The sequence below is a fragment of the Sylvia atricapilla genome, chromosome Z, assembly GCF_009819655.1.
Source record: "Sylvia atricapilla isolate bSylAtr1 chromosome Z, bSylAtr1.pri, whole genome shotgun sequence".
Taxonomy (NCBI): Eukaryota; Metazoa; Chordata; class Aves; order Passeriformes; family Sylviidae; genus Sylvia; species Sylvia atricapilla.
Genome location: NC_089174.1, coordinates 46198562 through 46220029, shown reverse-complemented (window position 1 = coordinate 46220029; position 21468 = coordinate 46198562). Strand labels below are relative to the sequence as shown.

Sequence of the window (21468 nt, the reverse complement as noted above, 5' to 3'; positions counted from 1 at the left end):
TGTACCTTCTCCCTACCCTGTCCCGGTGCAAGAGACATTGTGTGGGAGTGGACTGGAAAGGCTTTGGGGCAACTGATCAAAGAACAGAGATCCACACTTCCTTCTGATGTCTCCTTGTACAGAATGCAAATCTCTTACTGATCAGAACACACCAAGAGTACAGACAGTACAGCCTGTCAAGGGTTTGTGCACCTTCTATCCACAGGGTGAGAAACTTGTAAGGTATCATCATATTCTTGGCAAAGAGACCAGACCTGGCCTCAGGGGTCTCATCTCCAAAGCTACCGGGAGAACCTGCAAGACTGACCAAACAGATAAAATGGGAACTGCTACAGAACAGGGTTCCTGACTGTGCAGGAAGGCATAAACACAAATGTAGGCTCCTGCTGTAAAATATTCTTAGATGTATCTTGCCTGCACACTTCATTTTGCAGACAGGCTTCTACAAAGCTGTGAACGCTCTCAACTCTTACCTTACAGGGTTCAAGTTAAAACTTCCTTCTGCTTCTTCCTTCACATCCCACTGGAGAGCTTCCTGGATGAGGTTCTTCACCAATTCAGCATGCGAGTTGGGCAGGTCGGGCACAGCCTCCTGCAGCTTTCTCAAGACTGTCAGGTATTTGCTCTCCATCTGGCAGTTTCTTGCTTGCAGGCAGGCACACTGATGGGGAAACAAGGAAAGAGCTCACTCAGTGGTAGTCCTTCCTGCACTGCACTGCTCTCTACTGGCCTGGTCTACATATAAAGTAAAGACTTAAGAAGAGCAAGGCCCCAGGAAACACATTTAGTAGTTTTCCACAGTCAGTGGAATTGCAGCCATGAAATGAATCACCACAGTCCATGAACAAGCACAAGCTGCAGTAGCTAGCATGCAACAGAAGTTGATTATTGAGTGGGAGACCTATTACATCATCACCTACTTTAACTACTGCATTGCATCAGTGGATGGCCACACCCCACCAGCACAACTAAGGCCACAGTCAAAGAGCCAGCACTGTATCTGAGTTCTCTGCAGTCTTTTTCCCTCATCCTCAGACAAGTTCTCGACACCACATTGAGCTGTATCCTGATAAAACATACCGTTCCAGAGACTGAGCTATAAGTATACCATTTTCAGGATACATGGTAGCACAATGGACTAGGTGACCACGTGCCCCTCAGCATCCCCAGTCCCATGGCACTGGAACACATCATTTCTCATGTACAGGAAGCCCAACTGAGATCAAACAGGACAGTACCTGCCACCACCTTGGTCCTGGGCACAGAAAGCAGAAAAAATTAATGAGGATTATTAGGGCACTCCACAAGTGAGGAACTAAGGTCACACAGGTGACAACTCACCCAGTCTCACAGGAAGCTCAGTGAAGACTCCTGTGCAGTGGGAAGCAGAAATTGAAATAGAAACCACAGAGAGAATTAGGTTGCATATAGATGGGACAGAAAGGAGCATGGTTTCTTTCATACTACCACTTTAACCAGCATTTTGCCTCACACTGAGCATGCTGGGCTCATGCGATTACTTCCTTTTTGAAGGTTATAGAAGTCTCAGGATGCGAGGGCAGTAAGTTAGGAGAAAGGCAGGGTTTCAAAGAACTAGAAAGCAAACAGATGTAAGAATGGCAATAACACTCCAGAAGCAGCTTTTTGCCCTGTACAAGAATGCATGCCTGTGAAGATATACATGTGGTGGTGCATTGCCTTACCTAATATTATCCTTATTATTCCCCCATCAGAAATGCTTTTTAGACCTCAGTCTTGATGAACAGCACCTGTGCTAACCTCTTGTGCTTTATCAGAAACATTTGTCTGCTCCCAGGAATTGGTGCTAATTGATCTAATGAGCTTCTGTTTTTAACAAACACTGTTGGAAACTAATTTCTTGCAAACCCAAGTGGAGAAATATTTTTGTCACCAAATTTTCAAAGAAAGTTACTGATTGCAGCCAGGATGGCCTATTACTATTACTAAAGGCAATTTCTTGTGAGCCTATAAACAGTGGTCCTAAGTGAGACCCTTTGAGCTGTCCTGGAACACATTAGTCTGCAACCAGCAATCTCCCTTTGACTGGGGCCTCTCAGAGCCAGAGAATCCTAAGAGTTGCTGTATTTGAGGGACCAGTTCCAAACAATGATAACAAAGCCTGGGCCAATACCCCAAATCCTCAAGGCTCCAACTTTTGCCTGTTGAGAAGATGCAGACACCTGATATGACCACTTCCCTGAGCTCGAGGGAGAATTTTCACAGGTACCTTGTACATACCCTGGGTTTGGGTGAATGTGCTACAGAAAATATACCTAGAATTTTATATTCTTAAGTATTTTATGTTGGTAAGTAAGTTAGGGCTGTAAGTGGGTTACTGTTGTGATTGCAGTAAATTCCATAGAATCTTATGTAAATTGTTTAAATTCAACCATTGTTTAAGTGCTGTTAAGTTTAAGTGATATTAAAATCTTCAGGCCCAAACTATTGTTCAAGTCCAGAGCTAAGTTTTGCACAAGAGTCCACAATGAACCTTGTGGCTCTATGGGAGGGCCTCCCTTATTCCTTTTATGCTAAAGCTTTCCCATCCTTACCCTTTTCCATCCCCAGTTTCCATGTAGATTTTTAATTGATTTTTACTTTTAGATTGATTGATTATAGGTTTTAGTACTATTTTATCTTCGTGTGCTTTAACCATCTAATAACCTTGGCAATGAGCTTTCCAATGCTTTCACTTCAGTATTGAACCTGCTTTGCCTAATCTTTGCCAGTGATTTTTAAGCAACCTAAGACACTCACTCACAACAGTACCTTAAACCTGAGGGAAGTAAATCCTAGGCAAAACCCACAGAACAAATGCCAGGACATACCCCCAGCCTTGAAAATGGTTCCGAACCAGAAAACAGGATTAGACAAGTCTGAGAGTAACCAGGTTTTTCCCACTTCCATAGCTAGAGATAAAAATACAACTTAGCAAAACATAAGAACTCTGGTCTAACTGCAGGACCTTGGCAGTGCCAAGTCCAGCAGAGAAACCATGACTAGATGGAGCCAGGACTCAATCTGTCAGCTCTCAGGAAACTTTTCTGATTGAGTACACAGTATTGCTTTTTTAGTTGCATAGCTGAAATGCAGAAATCTGGTTAAAGTTTCAGCATCTTTAAGACTGATCTTTGCAGGTATTTTACTTCTGTTGAAGAATTAGAATTATCATGTCTAATCTGGGAACAACACAAAGCAGTAAAGAGGTCACACTAAAAAAAAAAAAACACAAGAAAGTTTATTCCTTGTGGATCAGAATCTATTCTGGTGCCAACTTTGAAAATAAATTAGTAACTGTTCACACCAAGGAAAATATGTAATTTGGCCTTACCTTCATCAGAAGGGCTTTTTCATTCTCAGCAACATGTGTCCAGAGTCGAGTAACCTGGTGGATCTCTGAATTGAGAAACTGGTTCTGGGTTTTGTATGCATCAATATCATCCTGCCATGAAGCAAAACAGTGACACAAAGAGTTCTTGAGGGGCTTGAAATCCCTTCCATTTCAGACACATCCTATTATGTTAAGGACAATAAAATATCTCAAAAATTCTGTGTTCTCAGGAGCAGACAGGATGCCCCAGCATAAATACTGCCTACAAAGGAAATCAAGGCACAATATTGTCATGCATCAACAAAACATTTAAAAATGCTAAATCTATATGCATACTTAAAAACACAGAGAGATACAGATCATGTAAAGCCAGGGATACACTTAAATAAGAGTAAGAATATATGAATTTTGTTTGGGCTTTGTTTGGTTGATTTGGGTTCTTTTGTTTGTTTGTTTTTGTTTTGTTTTTTGGGGTTTGTTGTTGTTGTTGTTGTTTAATGAAACAAATCACTAAAAATGAACTCTCTCCACAGAAAGTGGCTCTTTTGGCAATTCTCCACCTCACACTAACCCATGTGACCTGTGCACATACAACAGCCTGCATTTGAAATAACCAGGATGTATAGGGAAACCATTTGCAAGAGAGAAGCACAGAGCAACAAAATAAGTGAAGGCAGCAAGTCAGGCTGCAGCTGTCAAATGAAAGAAGAAGTGGCAGGCTGTCTTGGGTTTTGTAACAAAAAAACCCAAAACAAAACAAAAACCAAAACAAACAAACAAAAAAAGAGCTTATTCTATTCCATCTGTTGAAACCCAGACGGGGAGATTTTATTTATCTGTTGTAACTCCAGAAGGGAGGGGGTAACTGCCTTCTCTGATAACAAGGCAGCTGTTAAAACTGGGTGGGGCATGCTTTCTTATCTCTGGTCAGTTTTCCACTACCCCCATGGGAATATCTTCTGTTAATGGGTCATTAAAGCTCACCCATGACATGACACATTACATCATACTATTGTGAGATGCTCTACCCAGGGAGGAGGAGCCAAACCATCTTCACCTAGATAAAAAGGAGCCACAAGTGTCACCAGACATCCAGTGTTCCCACGGGACTCCCAAAGTAAGACTGGACCCATCTCTGGACCCTTGGCTCCACAGGATCATTGCTGCTTCCAACAGAACCACATCTGCCACTCCAGGAGGGATTACTTTTGGACTGTTTCCAGCACCCTGACCAACAGGGAGTCAGGTTGTATTTCTGACTCTGTCAGGGTTTTCTAGGATTTCTTGTTTGTTTGTTTGCTTGCTTATTCTTCTACAAATACAACATTTGTATTTTTTATATCCCTAGTAAAGACCCGTTATACCTAATCCCAAAATCTCTGCCTGACAGTCTTTTAATTTCAAATTTTTAATAATTTGGAAAGGAGGAGTTGAGGGGGAGGGGCTTACATTCCAAGGGAGACTCCAGTCTTCCCTGGCAGATACCTGTCTATCTAAACCTAGACACAAGTACTGAATGATGACAAGAAGTCAAACAGAACAGGCTCTAAGCTGAAGCTAACACAGATGAATTTCAGTACCCTGTTGGCATCAGGTGAGCCTCTTCCAGCCTTCCTCTCATTTGGAGATGGATGGAGCGACCAGCAGAAGTATATTCTGTACTTACTGCAAAGAACACCCTCCCACTGAACCTGAGGGCATAAATGGGCCTGAAAGACCTGTGCCATGTCACACACCTTCAGATGCTCAATCTCCTCTTGCTGCTTATACAATGTCTGTACAGTGATATTGTTGGCTTCTTGCAGGGGGTCAGAGACCTCTTGGGCCATCTGCTCTGTCAAGGTCATGATGACTTCCTGTTTGGCATGGTTCTTCTCCATCAGAAGCTGCACATGTTCTTGGAGCTCCTGGATATGGCTGTCTCTCAAAGTCAGTATCTGCTCCAGTTCCTTCTTTTCTTGTTCAAGAGCTTCCAATCGACTTGTCAGATCTGCAATTTGTCTCACTTTGTGGCGCACCAGCTCCAGCCTGTCCTTATCTTCTGCTGCAGTAAGATACATGCTAGATACTCGCTTCTCCTGCTGGGCTGCCTCCAGAGCTTTGTGAAGAAGTTTGACAAGTTCCTGGAAAGGGAATGCAAAGCCATCACATCACTCTGCTGTCCAGGGCAAAGGCTGTATGGACAGCAGACACCCAGCAGTGAAATATCTTGAAATCTTTTCTCCTTCCAGAAGGAAAACAATGCAGAACTCTTAAAACCACAATGACATCACAATGAGAAGTTCTGTTCTCAAAGCTGGGCCCAAAAGGTCTCTGCAGCAGTTCACAGATTGGATTGACATGGATTGTTAGCAGAAAAGTTGCTGCCCACACTGTCTGAACTCTGGCTTTTCTACAATCATTCTTGGGAAGCTCAGCAGAGAACATGGAGATCTGGCTGAGAGTGTGGTAAAATGGGAGGGAAATAATGCAGTCTGCAACTACCTGTGCTACCAGAAGGAAATTGCATATCCATTTTAACCTTCCTTCTGCCCGAGTCCTCCCTCACTCTGTCCTGCATGATGGCATGGAACCTTGCTCCACAACACACTGCTAACTCAGGGTCTGGCATCTCAGACACTTAAGAAGGCAAATTAAGGATGCAACTGACTGCCCAACATGGGACTTGGCTCTCCTGCCTACTCTGCTGGAAGAGCTACCATTAGCTATCATTAGCCGAGAACCTGGCATTGCTCCATGCTTTGAAGAACAGTATCATTCATGAGAGACAGCCCTTGCAGTGATCCATGCCCTGGCTTCTATAGTCAAATCACACCTTAAAGGTGGGTCACTGTTCAAAACTAATGACCTGCTGTTAACCCCATTACTCCATCTGGCAGTTCTCACCAGTGTCACAGTACCTATTCAGGACTGTACTTAGTGAGCAATAGAGGTGTACAAGCAAGACAATAGCAGAGTACACTTGGATTTGGTTTACCTCCCTCTTACACCTCACTGCTCTTCCTAGAAATGGCTGAAGATCTTTTGTGCTGGGCACACTCAGGCACACATAAGGTAGTAACACCAGGAGCTTCAAATGGTCTCCAGTTACTGCCTGCTGAGCACTTCTCAGCACTCCTATCACACCAATGTGTAAGAGAGTCCCTGTGAACAGCCTCAGGACCCTGACCCATAGAAATAGCAGTCTCTTCACCACACTCACCTTCTGTGACTTGACTTCCTCTGTGAGTGTCAGAATCTGCTGCTGAAGGACACTCACTTTATCCACTGAGTTCTTCTCCCTTGACAATTCTTCAGAGCCTGGAAAGCCACTGTTCATCCACCTGGCTTTCCTAATCCAGTTCAGCCGGGGCCCCATCCTCCCATCTTCCAGAGTCCCCTCCTTAACTGAGGGGAGATAGATTTAATTTACACAGAATTGCTTTGCTACTATGGACCCAAGTCTTGCTATGGGGACTCACAACTGTTCCACAGATAAGGCTGACATAGAGGATGTAGAAAATTGACCACAGGATTTGAGCCAAAACAGTAGGGATCACTGGTATGCCCACAATTAACAAAGTTGTGATGGTACCTGTTAACCCACCTTGGACCCTGCTCATCAATCTGGATCACAGCAAATGGAAGTTACCACCACGGAAAGGTATGCATGCAGTGAAGCTGCCACACTCGGCCTGTGACACTACAGCAATTACACTTTTACCTCAAAGAAATAAATCTTGGGGAGGTTTTGTTTGTTTGTTTGGGGGTTTTTTGGTTTGGTTTTTGGTTTGTTTTGGGGGTTTTTTTTGCCTCTGCAGAAGGTTCCAGAGGTAGAAGATAGACACAGATGGAGCCTGAAGCAGAGTCAAAAGAGTCAGTCCAGTGGCAGCAACACAGGAAGAGACTTGAGACAATATAACTCAGTTTTCATATAATTTGAAAACTTGCCCCCATCTCCTTTCCCTTCTAGCTAATCCCTGCTAGAAGGCATCCTCTGTTCACACAGCTCAGTAACAATCACCTGCACATTCTGCCTCCACTTCTGCCTCTTGCTCCTCATCCACATTCTCAGGATGCTCTTGGAATTCATCAAAGCTAAAGACATTTCCGCTGTTCCCCCACAGCTGCTTGGAGCCACAAATATTGTAGACAGTGTTTCTGAAACAAGAAGAGATCAAGACAGCCTAGTGAACAGAAATCATGATCACTGCAGCCAGCCAGTGCATATTCAAACTCTTCAATGCCTTACCTCCCCTTCCTTCCCACCCGTCCTCCCAAAACTTAGCTCTTTCATGTGCTGAGAAAATGAACTCTTTACAGAGTTGGTGGATTTGAGGAGTGCAAGTTGTACCTGATGTAAACCAGAAAGATGCCACAAAATCAATACAGCAATGTAAAATCAGATGATCTTTCCCCATGTGCTTGAGCCTTATACATAAACACATCAGATCAAAGAGAAGGATGAAACATAACAGTACACCAACCGCATCCTTTCCTCTCCCTCTCGCCTTAGCTTCCTTCATCCATCCCTATCCTTAGTTCACTGCAAAAATCCCCAGGTGTCAAGAAAAGCTGCCAAGAGAAGTTCAGTTACCTACAACACAGCCAAAACTGGGACAAATTATCACATTTGAAGCAGCCACAGGTCCTGTGCTCTGAAATGTTTAATAAATAAATTTGCCAAAGAGTCACAGTCATAAACTAAAAAGTAGTAAAGAGTTTCAGGAACAAAACTGCAGACCCAGGAACAGTTTATTTCAACTGCTGCTACTGCCAGAAGCACTAAGAGATGACTTTATAGAACCATGGGGAACTACAAATGTACAAGTAGTTTGTGTAAAACCTGTACCAGAAAGTATGCATACAAGTCTTTTTCTTCTCCTCCTATGCTGTCCTTCAGCTAAAACAAAACAAGTTTTTTGTTTTGAGATCTATAAAAGACTCAGTGTTTGCTACTTTCCTGACTGTAAATGAAGCTGCCATTTAGATATTATTATCCTTTTGCCTTGCTACTGTAAGGTTCCAAAGCAGAAGAGCAGACATTGCTGACCTTGGAGAACATACCGGTGTGTAAGACTAGCAGATCTCGTCCCAGTTAGTACTCATCCAAAGCAATTTTCCTACTTATCTCTACCTAATGCTGTTTTCTCTATGAGACTATAGCAGCTCAGAGATCCAGATGTACCACACTCATGAAGAGCAAGCCAGATCATGACAGAGCTTGGAGAAATGTTTACTGAACAAGGGGAGCAATACAACTTGAAAGAGACAATTGTTACTCAAGCCTCTCAAAAGGAAAGCACGGGAGCAGGGACCAAAGCCATGTTTGTGTTATTTTTAATTAACACGAGCCGAAGAGAATGCATAGCCTGAAAAATAGAGCATCTGACTTTGACGAACTACAAACGTACAAGTAGTTTGTGTAAAACCTACACCAGAAAGTATGCTTACAGGTCTTTTCCTTCTCCTCCTGCGCTGTCCATCAGCTAAAAGAAATATGTCCTTTGTTTTAAGGTCTATAAAAGACTCAGTGTTTACTGCTTTCTTAACTGTAAATGAAGCTGCTAACATGAAACTCTGGTCTCATGGGGAATCTTTCTTCATGTAAGCATCAGACTGTAGCTGCAGCAGTGGTGGTAAAAAAACTACAGGCAACTTCCACACCAACAATATTTGGCAGGTGCCTGGCTGCCTACCACACCTATGGCCACTTACTCCTTTTTCATTATGTGTAAGTAAGTGACTAGGAAACACAGAGACAGGGATGAGGTTATCTTTGTGAAACTGTAACTGCCTAAGACTTGTAACTTTTACCCTGATGGGGCTACCCATTGCAACAGGAGACAGAAGCAGGCAGTAGGAATATTAACATCCTTGAAACTCAGCAAGCAAGAGCAAGCTGTGCAGTCAGGCCACATTACAGACTCAAGCTCCTCTTCTTCTCTGAAGTTCCTTCTTTGGAGAATACACTACACTCAAGGTCTTTTGAAACCACTGGAAAGAGCTAATGGGCTTCTATGACTACCTACTGAGTACAGCTGAACCTGACCATGTACTCTTCCAAGACTGCTGTGAAGATGCATCAGACTAGGTATGCTGAGCACTGACTACACTGAAGAGAGCTTACCGAGACCTAGGTCTGCTACCAGGATCTTTGCTAAGGGAGCTAGATTACGTAAAATGCATCAGAACAGAAGGATGTGAAAGACCCACCTGCAGGAAGTAGCAGATTCTCCCACCTAGGCAAGTGTCCCATTCCACACAATACATCACACACAAGAAAGACACAGAGTGGCAGGCCAGCATGTCAACTGCACAGCAGTTCTCTTCATACACTTACTGTATCTCTGTCCAAGGGTGCTTAAGGGAGATGTTCTGCAGAGCAGTAGATGTCTGGGGTGCAGGCAAAGATGCTGCCTTTAAACCCACTGCTTCTGTTGGTGTTTTCACGAGAGGCAGAAAGTCTTCATTGTCAACTACATCTACAAATGTAAAAACAAAATAGGACACAAAAGCAAATGAGCAAGACAGAATTCCATTGGACTTTGGGTCCTTCATGTAACCTGACAGCCACAACAGTTTACTACAGGTATACATTACATGTCTAAGTGGTCAGGTGGAACAAGGATAGTAGAGTAGGCTGCCTTAATTTTAGGTCAAATTACATAAGTTTCCATGTGCAAAAAGACTCAAGGACAATCAAATGATTTCAAACATATATATGAGCGTGACTAACCTTAAACAATCAAACTTTAACTATCCAAAGATACAAAGAAGGAGAATTTTGCTGTTCTCCTCCCACATTCCAAACCACATTTGATAGTTTTAATGGGTGGATAAAATGCTGTAAGTAGTTTGTTACCAAATTTTTATGTGCTGTAGCAAGATGCCGCAACCTTTTAGAGCAGATACTTACTATGGAGGGGATTATTTGTTTCAAACAAAATGTGTATCTAATCATTATTAAACAGGTGGATACCCTGGTTGTGCCCTCCCCTAATCCACTGACGTGTCTACTACCACTTCTAGGAACAGATATCTTAAGCCCACTGCTGAAAAAACCCATACTTATTCTAAATTTCAGAGGCCTTACAAGAGTGATATATCAAACGGGCACATTTCACATGTGTGACGAAAGTTAAGATGATCACAAGACACCTGAAAATCTCCAAACATATGCTGTTGATTAGGATGCAGCTTACCCACTTCCATAAATAGTAAGGTAGAAGTGTCAAACACTGGCCACACACTGATAGCAGGCACCTGCATTTAAAAGCCTGGCCAAAACTTCTACCCACTTCCAGATGAGGAACACCATTCATCACCAGAGAGCTGAAAGCAAAACAAAGGCTGACATGTGCAACACCTACTTGTTCCTCCAGCCAGTGGTTCATTCACAAGCTGGGAGCTGCCCACAGGAAATCTGCTCTGAGTGTTGCAAAATTCCCAACGTCTCATTTGCAGCTGCTGCAGCCAGTACATCATTGCCTGTTTGCTGATTGCCTAACAAAGCACAAAACAGGAAAGAGAGGGGAATCATCTCATCAACATAAGACATATCCTGAGGAGATGACCACCACTCTCCTGCACAAGTAAGCAGAAAAAAGGGTCAGCTGTATCCAGTCTATGCTGTATCTGTATCCTCTGGTCCTAACACTGATTTGGGAGGACAAAGGAAATTTTTAATATGGCCTTAAGGGGCAGAATCTCTGTGGACCACTGACCTAATTTTATATGTGTTTTGGTTTATTATGGTCCAAGACTAAGCAGAAGTGTCACAAGTGTTTTAGACAGGAAGCATCCCCAGAGCTTTCTAACAATAGCTTACACAGAAATAAAAGTCTAGCAAAGAATCCTCCTGGAGCAACCATTTTAAACAGGGGAGTTAATTTCTGTTCAGTAAATTACGTATGGACTGCAGGACTCCTCAATTACTTTAATTTGGCACATATTCCAGTTTTATTCCTACTCTGTTACACAACAGCCATCTCACAGGTAAGGAGTCCCAGACTTGCCAAAGCAATGCAAGTAATTTAGGTCCAAGTGGTAGCAATCCAAGCTAGGAGGACTTAAATGAAACTCAAGCTAAGAGATACCTTAGTACAAATGTGTTTGTCCTGACTGGTTTTTCATTACCTTCAAAGTAAAAGCTCTGCTTGGTGTTCTGATCTCAAAAATTCCTTCCCCATTTTCCATTTTGCAGTCAAAGCTGGCGCTAGAGAGATCAATAGACCCCAAAGGATTAACGTCCTGGGCAGTTCTGTAGTATAGTAAGCGACATTTGTTTTCATCATAAAAGAACCAGCGAGACTTCCAAGTCTTGATTGGGCCCTTGATGCCCAGCTTATTTAAATAGCCACAGAGTTTTTTTCTGTTTGTTTCTGTGCTGGTTTTCAGTGGTACATTTTCCAGTTCTCCAGGAGAAGGAAGCTTGTCTTTCTCTCTTGCTGAAGGTCCATTGCTGCTGTTAGTGTCTGGATCTGGCACCACTAAATTGCCTGGAGCAGCAAGGGTACATGCTCCACTTTCTGGTCCTTTCTTCATCTCTTTAAGGAAATAGAATGAAACAGGAAATTCTCTAGGTAAATAAGCCAATCCCAATTATATAATCCCTGTTACAGAACCTGCAGACAAAAAAAAAAAAAAAAAAAAAAAAAAAAAAAAAAAAAAAAAGGAAATAATAAGCTCAGGTCTGCTATGTGACAAAAAAATACTTCCTAACTTTCAAACTACCTAGCCAAGGTATCCAACTCTACTTTTTTGGTCATTGCTCCCTGCCCTCCCCTGCTCAGATGACCTCTAATACCTGTTTTCTTCCTTTTTTGATTCCTCAATTGGGCTGGACTAGCAGCCAAGAAAGAAACAGTACCATAATCTCTTGTGTGAAAAATAAGGGCAGCCTGTGGGCAAACCAAATAAATAGCAATAACCAGGGCATTCGGTACTTCATGTTAAGGAACAGCTGCAGATCATAGCAAGATAACAAGCTCTGATAGGCACACAGGTCAAGGGATTGCAGCTAAGTGTGTCCTGGTATTTGCATTGAATGTTCAACTAGTATTTTAAACCACGGCATCTGGAGAAAAATCCAGCATTATTCAGCATCCTTACAAATAATTTGTGTCAGCTGACTATAGTTGCTAAAATGCCTGCATGTTACATGTTAGTTCCTCATCCAGTAGGATGGATTCATATGACGGATTATGCACCAGAGAAAGTAATTCTCTGGTTGTTGCAAAAGACTTGGTTGCCTCAGTGACCAAAGCAACCACCTGGGTCTCAGATGTGTAAAACGAAAAGATAAAACTCAGGCTGGAAGGGATCTTTGTAAATCTCAAGTTCAACTTCTCTCTCAGATGTAAAAGTTGTAGCCAGCTACACAGGCCCACTTCAGGTAAATTTTTCCTTATGCAAGGATGGCAATTTTACCATGTTTCCGAGCACTTTTTTAAGTGCTTAACCATATGACGGGTGCGATTTTTTGCTCAGAGCTGCAGATACTCACAGCTCCTGTATAAAGAAAGCTAACAACACTCTGGAAAAAGTATCTGTAAACAATTTCTTGCATTTTTTGAAACGTCAGTTCCAAGCAGTAACACATCTGAAGCAAATATGTGAGCAAATAAATTGCTGCGGTGTTAAGTTAGTGTGAATCCACCTGCAGACATAAAATTATTCAACACAACATCCAATTGTATGACAACATGTCAATACGATAACACAATGGTGCACACAGAGATGTTTCCAAGTTGATCTTTTTCCTCTGCTCTCAGGAACAACTTGTCCTCATGACTGAAAGGTTTATCCATTTGAGCACTGGCTAAGCCCCATCGTGTTTATTGCTGCTCCCTCCTGTTTCCACATTAGCTTTACAGACACTATCAATAATGTTCACTCTCTGTGAAAAACTACTTAAATTCTTTTCATTTGCTCCCTTGACACTGTGGATCATGGCGCTGAACACATTCACAAATGCCAACAACAGCCACTCCTGGAAAAGGTGTTGCCTCAACTAAGCTTCTGAAACACACAAAAAACTTCATTTCCAAGCTAATTTTACTTGTCACAAAGGAAATATCATCAGGAGGAACACTTTCAACTTTCCCAAACAGGCACTGGGGCCTTCTTTTATGCCAGTACCAGTATCAGTATCTTCTGTACCCTCTGAAGATTCCAACACACCTCTGCTTCTTGCCAGCATGACGGTCCACGGGTCCACACCATGAATAGGACCAAGCAAGCATTTTAGGTGATTTAATTTAAGTAATTTAGTAAGCATTAGGTTGAAGAACCATGATATAAGGAATCATGTCAGAGCATTCAAAGACCTCTAGATAAGACCTCACCTCCTTAAAGGAAGTAGAGAGGAGCTCCTGGAAGTCACTGTCTCCTGGAATAGAGCTATTGCTGCAAGCACAACCAAGCAGCTACCCACAGCCTCCAATAAATCCAGCAGCAACAGAAAAGCAGCGTCTGTCTCAGGTCTCCTGGGTCCAGTCGCTGCCAGGGAGTTGCCTGAAAGATATATTTAGCAGAAAGCTGCCCTGACACTGACTCACCAAAGAAAACGGATCGGAGTGGACCTTGCATAAACCTTTCCGGAGCTGCTGGCGCGATCAGCACAAGGCAGCCCCCACCGCCCCTCCCCGTGCCTCCCGCAGCGCCGCAGAAGCGCCTCCCAGCCCAGCTGCACGGCGCGGGTACCAGCGACGGCGGCCGGAGCCTGGCACAGGGCTGGCCTGAGCCTGGCACCGCTTGTGCCAGCGCCCGGCTGGGGCGGGGGGCATCCGAGCAGCTCTCCGGTCGGCGATTTTGGAAGGGGGGGGCGGAGTGGCGCCGTGGGAACCCGCAGGTCCCGCCGGGAATACCTGCGGTGGCCACCGCCCCGCGCTTCCTGCCGGGCCGGTCTGCGGCAGTGCCGGCGGGGCGGGGCCCGGGGACAGCGGCGGGGACCGCGGCGGAGCAAGAGGGCAGCCCAGTGGGGGATGTCAGCTTCAGCCGCGGAAAATAGCAACAATAATATAGAGTATTTCAGACGAGTTTCGGGAAGAAAGTGATTCATTGGGGTGATGCGACTCATGGAAGGCAAGCAAGCAGAAGGGGGACAGCACGTGGGCTAGACGGGACCACCAAGTGCCATCTGCCACGAGGAGACTTTTCTCCCGAGCTGCAGAACCACCGGGTGGTGGATGCAGATGTGCTGCGACAGCCACGCCTGTGCAGTCAGCTGGGGCAACTCAGCTCAGTCAAGCACATTTCACAGGGTAAGAACAGCGGTAAATTAGTGACTTGGGACACTGGAGGCTGACAGCATTAAGCTACGCCAAAGGAAAAAGCCTCTGGAAAAGATACTGCGAGCAATAGGGGTGTCAGACCATCCTAATGAAGCTGTGCAGGTTCACATGCTCTCTGACAGCTGCCTTTCTGCCTACCAGTGCAGGCACCGGTGCAGGCACTGCTAGCCTTGGCAGGTGCTGTACTGGCCTGGGAAGGCACTTCTTGTGCCTTATCCCAAGAATAAGGGGTCTGGATGACTTGGATTTCGCTTGTGCCTTTTCCACTGGTCTCAAATAAGCTGTCTCTGAGTTTAGCAAGTTTTACTGAGTTTTATCACTGACTTTAGCCAAGTTTAGTACCAGAACAGCAAAAAGCAAACCTGTCCCGGTGTCTAATGGCCCATCTTTCCAGTGGCCTAAACTGCCAAACCATAGAGCACATTAAGCTGATTACAGCATGCTAAATTTACAGATTGCCATAGACAAAACCAATTTGTCTCAAATTTGTATATTCTTTGTATTTGGCCATTAGACTGGATCACAGAATCACAGAATCGTTAGAGTCGGAAGAAATTCTGGAGACCCTCTCTGCCAAGGCAGTGTCACCGGAAGCAGAATGTGCTGAGGTAGGATTTTAATGTCTCCAGAGAGGGAAAATCCACAACCTCTCTGGGGAGCCTGTTCCAGTGCTCTGCTGACTTCAACATAAAGAGGTTCTTCCTCGTGCTGAGGTGAAAGTTCTTGTATTTTAGTTTATGGCCATTGCTCCTCATCCTATCACTGGGAACCACTGAAAAGAAACTGGCACCATCCTCTTGACACCTGCCTTTGAAATATTCTTATGTATTAATAATATCGCCTCTCTGTCTTCTCTGAACTAAACAAGCCCTGCTCCCACAGTCTCTCCTCATAAGAGAGAAGCTCCAGGCCCCAAGTTATCTTTGTCTACTCCACTGGATCTTCTCCTTGTCTTTCTTAAACATCATCAGTACTGACTGATGGCAGTCTAGCTCTACTAGGAAAAGGGGGAAGTGTGAATGGTATAACTGTGATTGCATGAAGTCCTTCTTCCTCCTGAAAGCTGAATAACTACCTTCTCCCCTTCAGCCACACCTGGAGGGATGTGGCAGAGTGTGATAGAAGCAGGTACCATCGGGGCAGCACTAACCTATGTGAAGACTGGCCTGTAAGTGCCTTAGAAGTCTCAGATGGAGCTCTTCAGCTGGTTAGTGCCCAAATGGCTCCAAAAGAATCATTCTGCTCCCACAGTCACCTTATACACTGGCACTGGCAGGGCTGAACATCAAGTGCTGTGTCCAGTTCTGTGCCCCTCACTTTAAAAAGGACATTGATGTGCTGGAGTGTGTCTAGAGAAGGGAACAAGGATCACCAAAGGACCAGAAAACATGTCTTACAAGGAATGGCTGAGGGAGCTGGGGTTGTTTAGTCTCCAGAAGAGGAGGCTCAGGGGCTGACTCCATTGCCCTCTAAAACTCCCTGAAATCAGTGTGGGGTCAGTCTGAAAGGATGTCGAGGTCTGTTGGAACCCTTGAGGCCAGAATTTCCAGACTTTCTGAGCTGAGGGGTTTGGACCCTCAGGCAGGCACCACATTTGACTTGAGCCTTTTAACGGGCTCCTCAGACTGTGTGATGGCACAGGGGTTGTGGGTGTGTAATTAGAGTGCTGTTGTGTGATCTCACAGGGTGAAAACTTAGGTTTGGAGTTTTGGTATATAGTAATGTGTGGGGCCAAGATGGACGATTCAGGGTCTTGTCTGGGTTCTTCTTCTTCACGGATTTGGGCGCTTTTCTCTCATTGGGTGAAAGATGTCAGCATTGCGGACCTCAGATGGTCATTATTGGGTGAAAAACATAAATAATATAGGTGCCACTTTGGAATTGGGTAATTATCTCTGAAATAGTCTTGGCAAGAGTTAGAAGGTCTCCATTTTGTCTCATTTCTTTAACTGGCAAGTTGGAGCTCAGGCTTCGTGAGACTGTAAGTAAAAAAGATACAATAACAACCAAGACTGAACTCGACTCTACGTTTCTTGTGTCTTTCATCGTGACCTCGGCTGAATAAAGCAGGCAGAACTGTAACAACTGGTGCCTCCCATATGAGGAAAAACACTTGCTAGTGCCAGGTCGGGACCTCCTTGAAGAAAAAACGGCAGAAACGCTGGCAGTGGAAAAGCTGAGAGGAAAAAAAAGGGGTAATTAATCTCCGGGGAAAAGAAACGGCTCAGATCCAGGAACTCATATCTTTGGGTCGGCTACGAGAACACTGGAGACCAAGGAAAAGAACATGGCAGTAAAGTAAGGCAGGAACTCCTTTTTTCTTCAAATACACCTTCAGTTTTAATTCAGAGTGTAAATATGGAAATGTAATGTCCAAGACACAGAAAGAAGCAATGGACAAGCTATAGCCCATGATTAAAAATCACCCGGTCTCTGTCTCAAAAGACCAGTTGAGAGACCTATGCTGGGTACAAGAACAATTTCCAAAGGCAAATGCAGAAGTACTTTTTAATCCATTTCTGTGGGATTCCATCAGCCTAAGGCATTAATGAAGCCACTCTTATTATGAAAGGCAAGGCTTCGAAACTCCTCGCTGTCTTAGAGTTGTCTATGAATCCATTAGCAACAGAAGTGAAGCACAGAGCCATCCCACTTACCCTAAGCCCGCACGAGAGAGAGGAGGAAAGAGGGGCGCTCCCTGCGTCCCGTTAGGGCCGGCTCCCTCTGTCCCGCCAGTGTCCGCAGAGTCACTGCCACTTAAAAGATCGCTGACAGACACCCAGCCAGAGGTGAGGACAACCTCAGATGTTAAGGGATCCCCTAAACTTTTGGAGGCTTTGCCCGTAGACAGAGGACCCCGAGAAATTCCAGCGAACGGTCCGGAGAACAGTACGGGACCAGGCGAATGCTTCCCCACGCAAAAAGCGGCTATAACCTAAATCTCCCAATTTACGCAAACTGCGCAGCCGCTGTCTGGACATACTACCGCAGTTACGCAAACAGTGCAAATATCGCCGCAACTAGCGCCAAGTTCCCAAGCTCCGCAGCCTGCGCTGAACGGACCGTGTCCGTAGCGCAGACCGATAGGACCTGTGCTGCACGAACAAAGCAAAGCGACTGAGACAGGCGGTGCAGCCCCCTCAAACGAGCCCGGCGAAGCAGCACAGAATTAACTGGGCGGAACAGCCTCGCAGCCCGAGGTGGCCGGAGCGGCTCTGCCGCACGGTTCGGGCAGAGCTGGCGGGCAAACTCCCCGCAGGTTCTGCCGGCAGCGCAGTACGCAAACGCGGTAGCGGCAAACCAGGAAGTGGGCGCAAGCTGCTCTGGAGAATCCGCGGTCAGATTTTAAAACACAAAACACAGCTACGGCTTCAGCTACCCCTCAGGCCCAGTCAGGGACGGGCCCGGAGCAGGAGGAGATTGCGGGAAGACAGGGATCGCAAGAAATAGATGTTTTAAACTCAGACTCGGGACGTGCAGGCGGCAGCTCTCTAGTGCTGAGAGCCGCGCCGTAGGGCTGCACGCGGCCATCCGCCTTCATGTAAATGCCGGCAGATCCCCACAGTATGGCGCCGGGGTTTCCAGGGCTCTGAGTTCCCCCAGTGTTTCGGCAATTCCGACAACCACTCCCTTTGGGCATTCAGTCACGTACCACAGCACAATCCCGCAAGAGTTCCTACGGGACCCGTCAGTCCAGCGCAGGGACTGTGCGCAGGAACCTTATGCTCCACAAAATGGCGGCACGCTGCACCCCTTTGCCGTATAACAAGATGGCAGCGCCAGATGAACATTCTCCGTACAGCAAGATGGCGGCACACTCGGTACTTCCGTGAGCAGCGATTACGTACTTCCGCCAGCGCCATTTCATTACCAACAAGGCGTTCAACCTCTCGCTGTAGCGCCACCACTGGCCACTGCTATTATTACACCTTCCGGTACTTCAAATATACTGCACATGCAACCACCAGCTCTCCACACAGCAGGAGGAGAAGGAAGGCAAACATCAACGAAGTTTGAATGAGGAGCATTTCTGCAAGATACAAATTTACAAAATACAAACAGAGAATTAGTTCCATAGCATCCTGTTACAGGAGCCATTTCAAATAGTAATGCAAAAGTAAATCTCAACGTGGCATCAACACAGATAATGGCCATGCTAGTGAGATCTGGTCCACAAAATACAAATTCTAGATGGATATCACTGACACACGATATAATTAAAGACCTGAGACAAGCACTTACAGAGAGTGGCTTGGGTTCTTTGTACTTTAAACAACTATTGAAAGGCATCTTTGGTACTTATGAGTTAGTGCCTTATGATTGCAAATGTATGGTCACTACAATTCTAACAGACTCTCAATAGATATTAAGGGAAGTAAAATGGAAAAGAGCTCTCATCATGCTGCGAGAATCTTACGCTAGAGACCCAAATGCAACCCTTACATTAGCTCAACGAGCAGGCGATCCGCCTCACGATAAACCCGAAGATCAAGCTGTGGATTTGCCGCAAGATGTGCTCACAGATATCAAAGAAGCAGCTCGAAAAGTCATCATGCAAATTTAACCTGCAGGAGATCCAGAGGGCAGTTACACAGAAGTATGGCAAGGAGTAAATGAGCCATTCACCTCCTTCATAGATGGCCTCACTCAAGCAGTTGAGAGGCAATACACTGATAAAATAGCGCAACCACATTTAATTCAATGCCTAGCTTCTGCAAATGCCAATAAAGAATGCAAGCATGTTATTCATGCCTTACCTTGTCAACCAACTTTGTGACAAATGATAGAAGCTTGTAGCAAAATAGGTACTTCTGCAAATGTAGCAGTGATCCAAGCAAACATCATGCCAGAACAATTCAGAAAACACCAAGAAGCTGCAGATCAACAAGACGACTCTATGGGAGTGATGGCAGCAGAACTCGCCAAAAGACCATGTTTCAAGTGTGGGAAATTTGGACACACTAAAAAGTATTGCCCACAAACTGCAGGAAATCCAGAAGCACTGAGTCTTTGCCCAAGATGGAGGAAAGGGAAACACTTGCAAATCAGTGTCATTCCAAAGTGGATGTAGATGGAAGACTACCTCACCCAGGAAACTCCAAGAAGAGTGCAGCACACCAACATGCTATGACACAAATAGTGGTGATCATTCATCAGCACAAAACCTCTCAAGGCACACAATTTGTAGGGAACCACAATCAGACTCACTAAGCAGAACCATCTCCTGCTTCCCCAGTGACCCAGAATTGCTGCCCCCAGGGACGCAGTGCAAATTGGCAACTTCACATGTGTTATTGTTAACAGTCATTAATTCTCTTTGTTGTCTGAAATGTTCTTAATTGTTGTATTTGAATTTTTTCCTAGTTGATTTCAGTTTTAGCAAGAGTTATGCATTTTTCCATCAAGGTACACTCTCTCTGTTAACATGTGGTAAAGAGTTTGCTTGTGTTTCTGCAAATACAGAACCCAAGTGAATTCCTGCAACAAATGTGAAGTCATATCAAGCACAGAAACTCTGACAACTCCAAGAGCGGAGAAGCAAGCACGCAGACGTGGACTGCACAGAGACTGTGGCTGATGGCAGACGACTCTTGTCCCACATCCCAAGAACTGTGAACCTTGGGATTTATGTTAATGCACAAAGTGTGGGAGTCATTGATATCATACAGCTCTATTGGCACAGGCGTGATGTACATCATGTTATGATTTAGAAGCCCAAACAAAGTACAAAGCCATTGAATTTTTAGTTACAGTGGGTCACAAAGAAGACGGTCCTCAACTTCCTGCTCTTAGGTAGGAATGTAGAAGAGTATTTTTGAGACAATCAGAAGAGATTCAAATATGCAAAGATGAATGCAAACAAACAATTTAGTGCCATATTTTTGGGTAGTTCCAGAACAAATTTGGAAAAAACAAAAAAGAGTGTTCTAAAAGATTTGTTTGGAAATTAAGAGTGAAAAAGAAAAAGCCTCAAATCAAAAATTAATCAACGACAAGACATGAAGGTAAATCAGGTAACATGTTCATATCTTGTTTTGTTTGCATTTAGCAATGCAACCCTACCTGTCGATCAACCAAAGAAAAATTCAGAGATCAGTAATATTGTAGAATTCCTTTGTTAGATGATAGTTTAAGGGAAATATGGGATCCTATTGAATGTTATGCTTCTGCTTTTTGCTTCCTTGCTTTTAGTAGTGCAAATTTGCTAGTTAGACAACCTAAAACAAATATCTAAGAGACTTAGCTAGTGCATCAGATTTAGATATCATATGTCTTTCCTAGAAAGACACTTTCCACTTGCTTAATTAACATGCCAGTAGATGCATGAGACTAGTGAATTCCTCATCTTCCCAAGGCATCTTTTGAACCTAAAGAATTGGACATCATTAATTCTGTAAACATTTTTTTTGTGCCAATTTTAGCTATACAAAAAAAGATCAACCTTTGGTCAAGGACATTTCTTTCTACCCCTCTAGGGAGTGGTAAGTTAAGACAAACAAAGCAGTCAAAGCGGTCTTCATGGTTCAAACAAGAGAGGGAGATGTTGGGACCCTTGAGGCCAGAATTTCCAGGCTTTCAGAGCTGAGGGGTTTGGACCCTCAGGCAGGCACCACATTTGACTTGAGCCTTTTAACGGGCTCCTCAGACTGTGTGATGGCACAGGGGTTGTGGGTGTGTAATTAGAGTGCTGTTGGGTGATCTCACAGGGTGAAAACTTAGGTTTGGAGTTTTGGTATATAGTAATGTGTGGGGCCAAGATGGACGATTCAGAGTCTTGTCTGGGTTCTTCTTCTTCACGGATTTGGGCGCTTTTCTCTCATTGGGTGAAAGATGTCAGCA

At 44.5% G+C, this 21468-nt stretch overlaps 1 protein-coding gene across 6 annotated transcripts in view; it reads right to left on the bottom strand.

Annotated features, from left to right (window-relative positions):
* TBC1D2 (TBC1 domain family member 2) overlaps positions 1 to 18506 on the bottom strand; it is a 34274-nt gene extending 15768 nt beyond the window's left edge. For 4 of the 6 annotated variants that reach the window (XM_066338952.1, XM_066338951.1, XM_066338953.1 and 1 more), the window contains exons 1-9: positions 18281 to 18506; positions 11471 to 11880; positions 10705 to 10837; positions 9675 to 9816; positions 7356 to 7492; positions 6555 to 6739; positions 5089 to 5475; positions 3353 to 3463; positions 474 to 661 (exon numbers count right to left, since the gene is read on the bottom strand). In XM_066338952.1, the coding sequence (XP_066195049.1) occupies positions 474 to 661; positions 3353 to 3463; positions 5089 to 5475; positions 6555 to 6739; positions 7356 to 7492; positions 9675 to 9816; positions 10705 to 10837; positions 11471 to 11880; positions 18281 to 18491 (1904 nt within the window). In that variant the 5' untranslated portion in view covers positions 18492 to 18506. Of the gene's footprint in view, positions 1 to 473; positions 662 to 3352; positions 3464 to 5088; positions 5476 to 6554; positions 6740 to 7355; positions 7493 to 9674; positions 9817 to 10704; positions 10838 to 11470; positions 11959 to 13680; positions 13850 to 18280 lie in introns of all 6 variants that reach the window. The other 2 variants (XM_066338955.1, XM_066338954.1) reach the window with 2 other exon arrangements.
* Positions 18507 to 21468: the final 2962 nt, after the last annotated feature.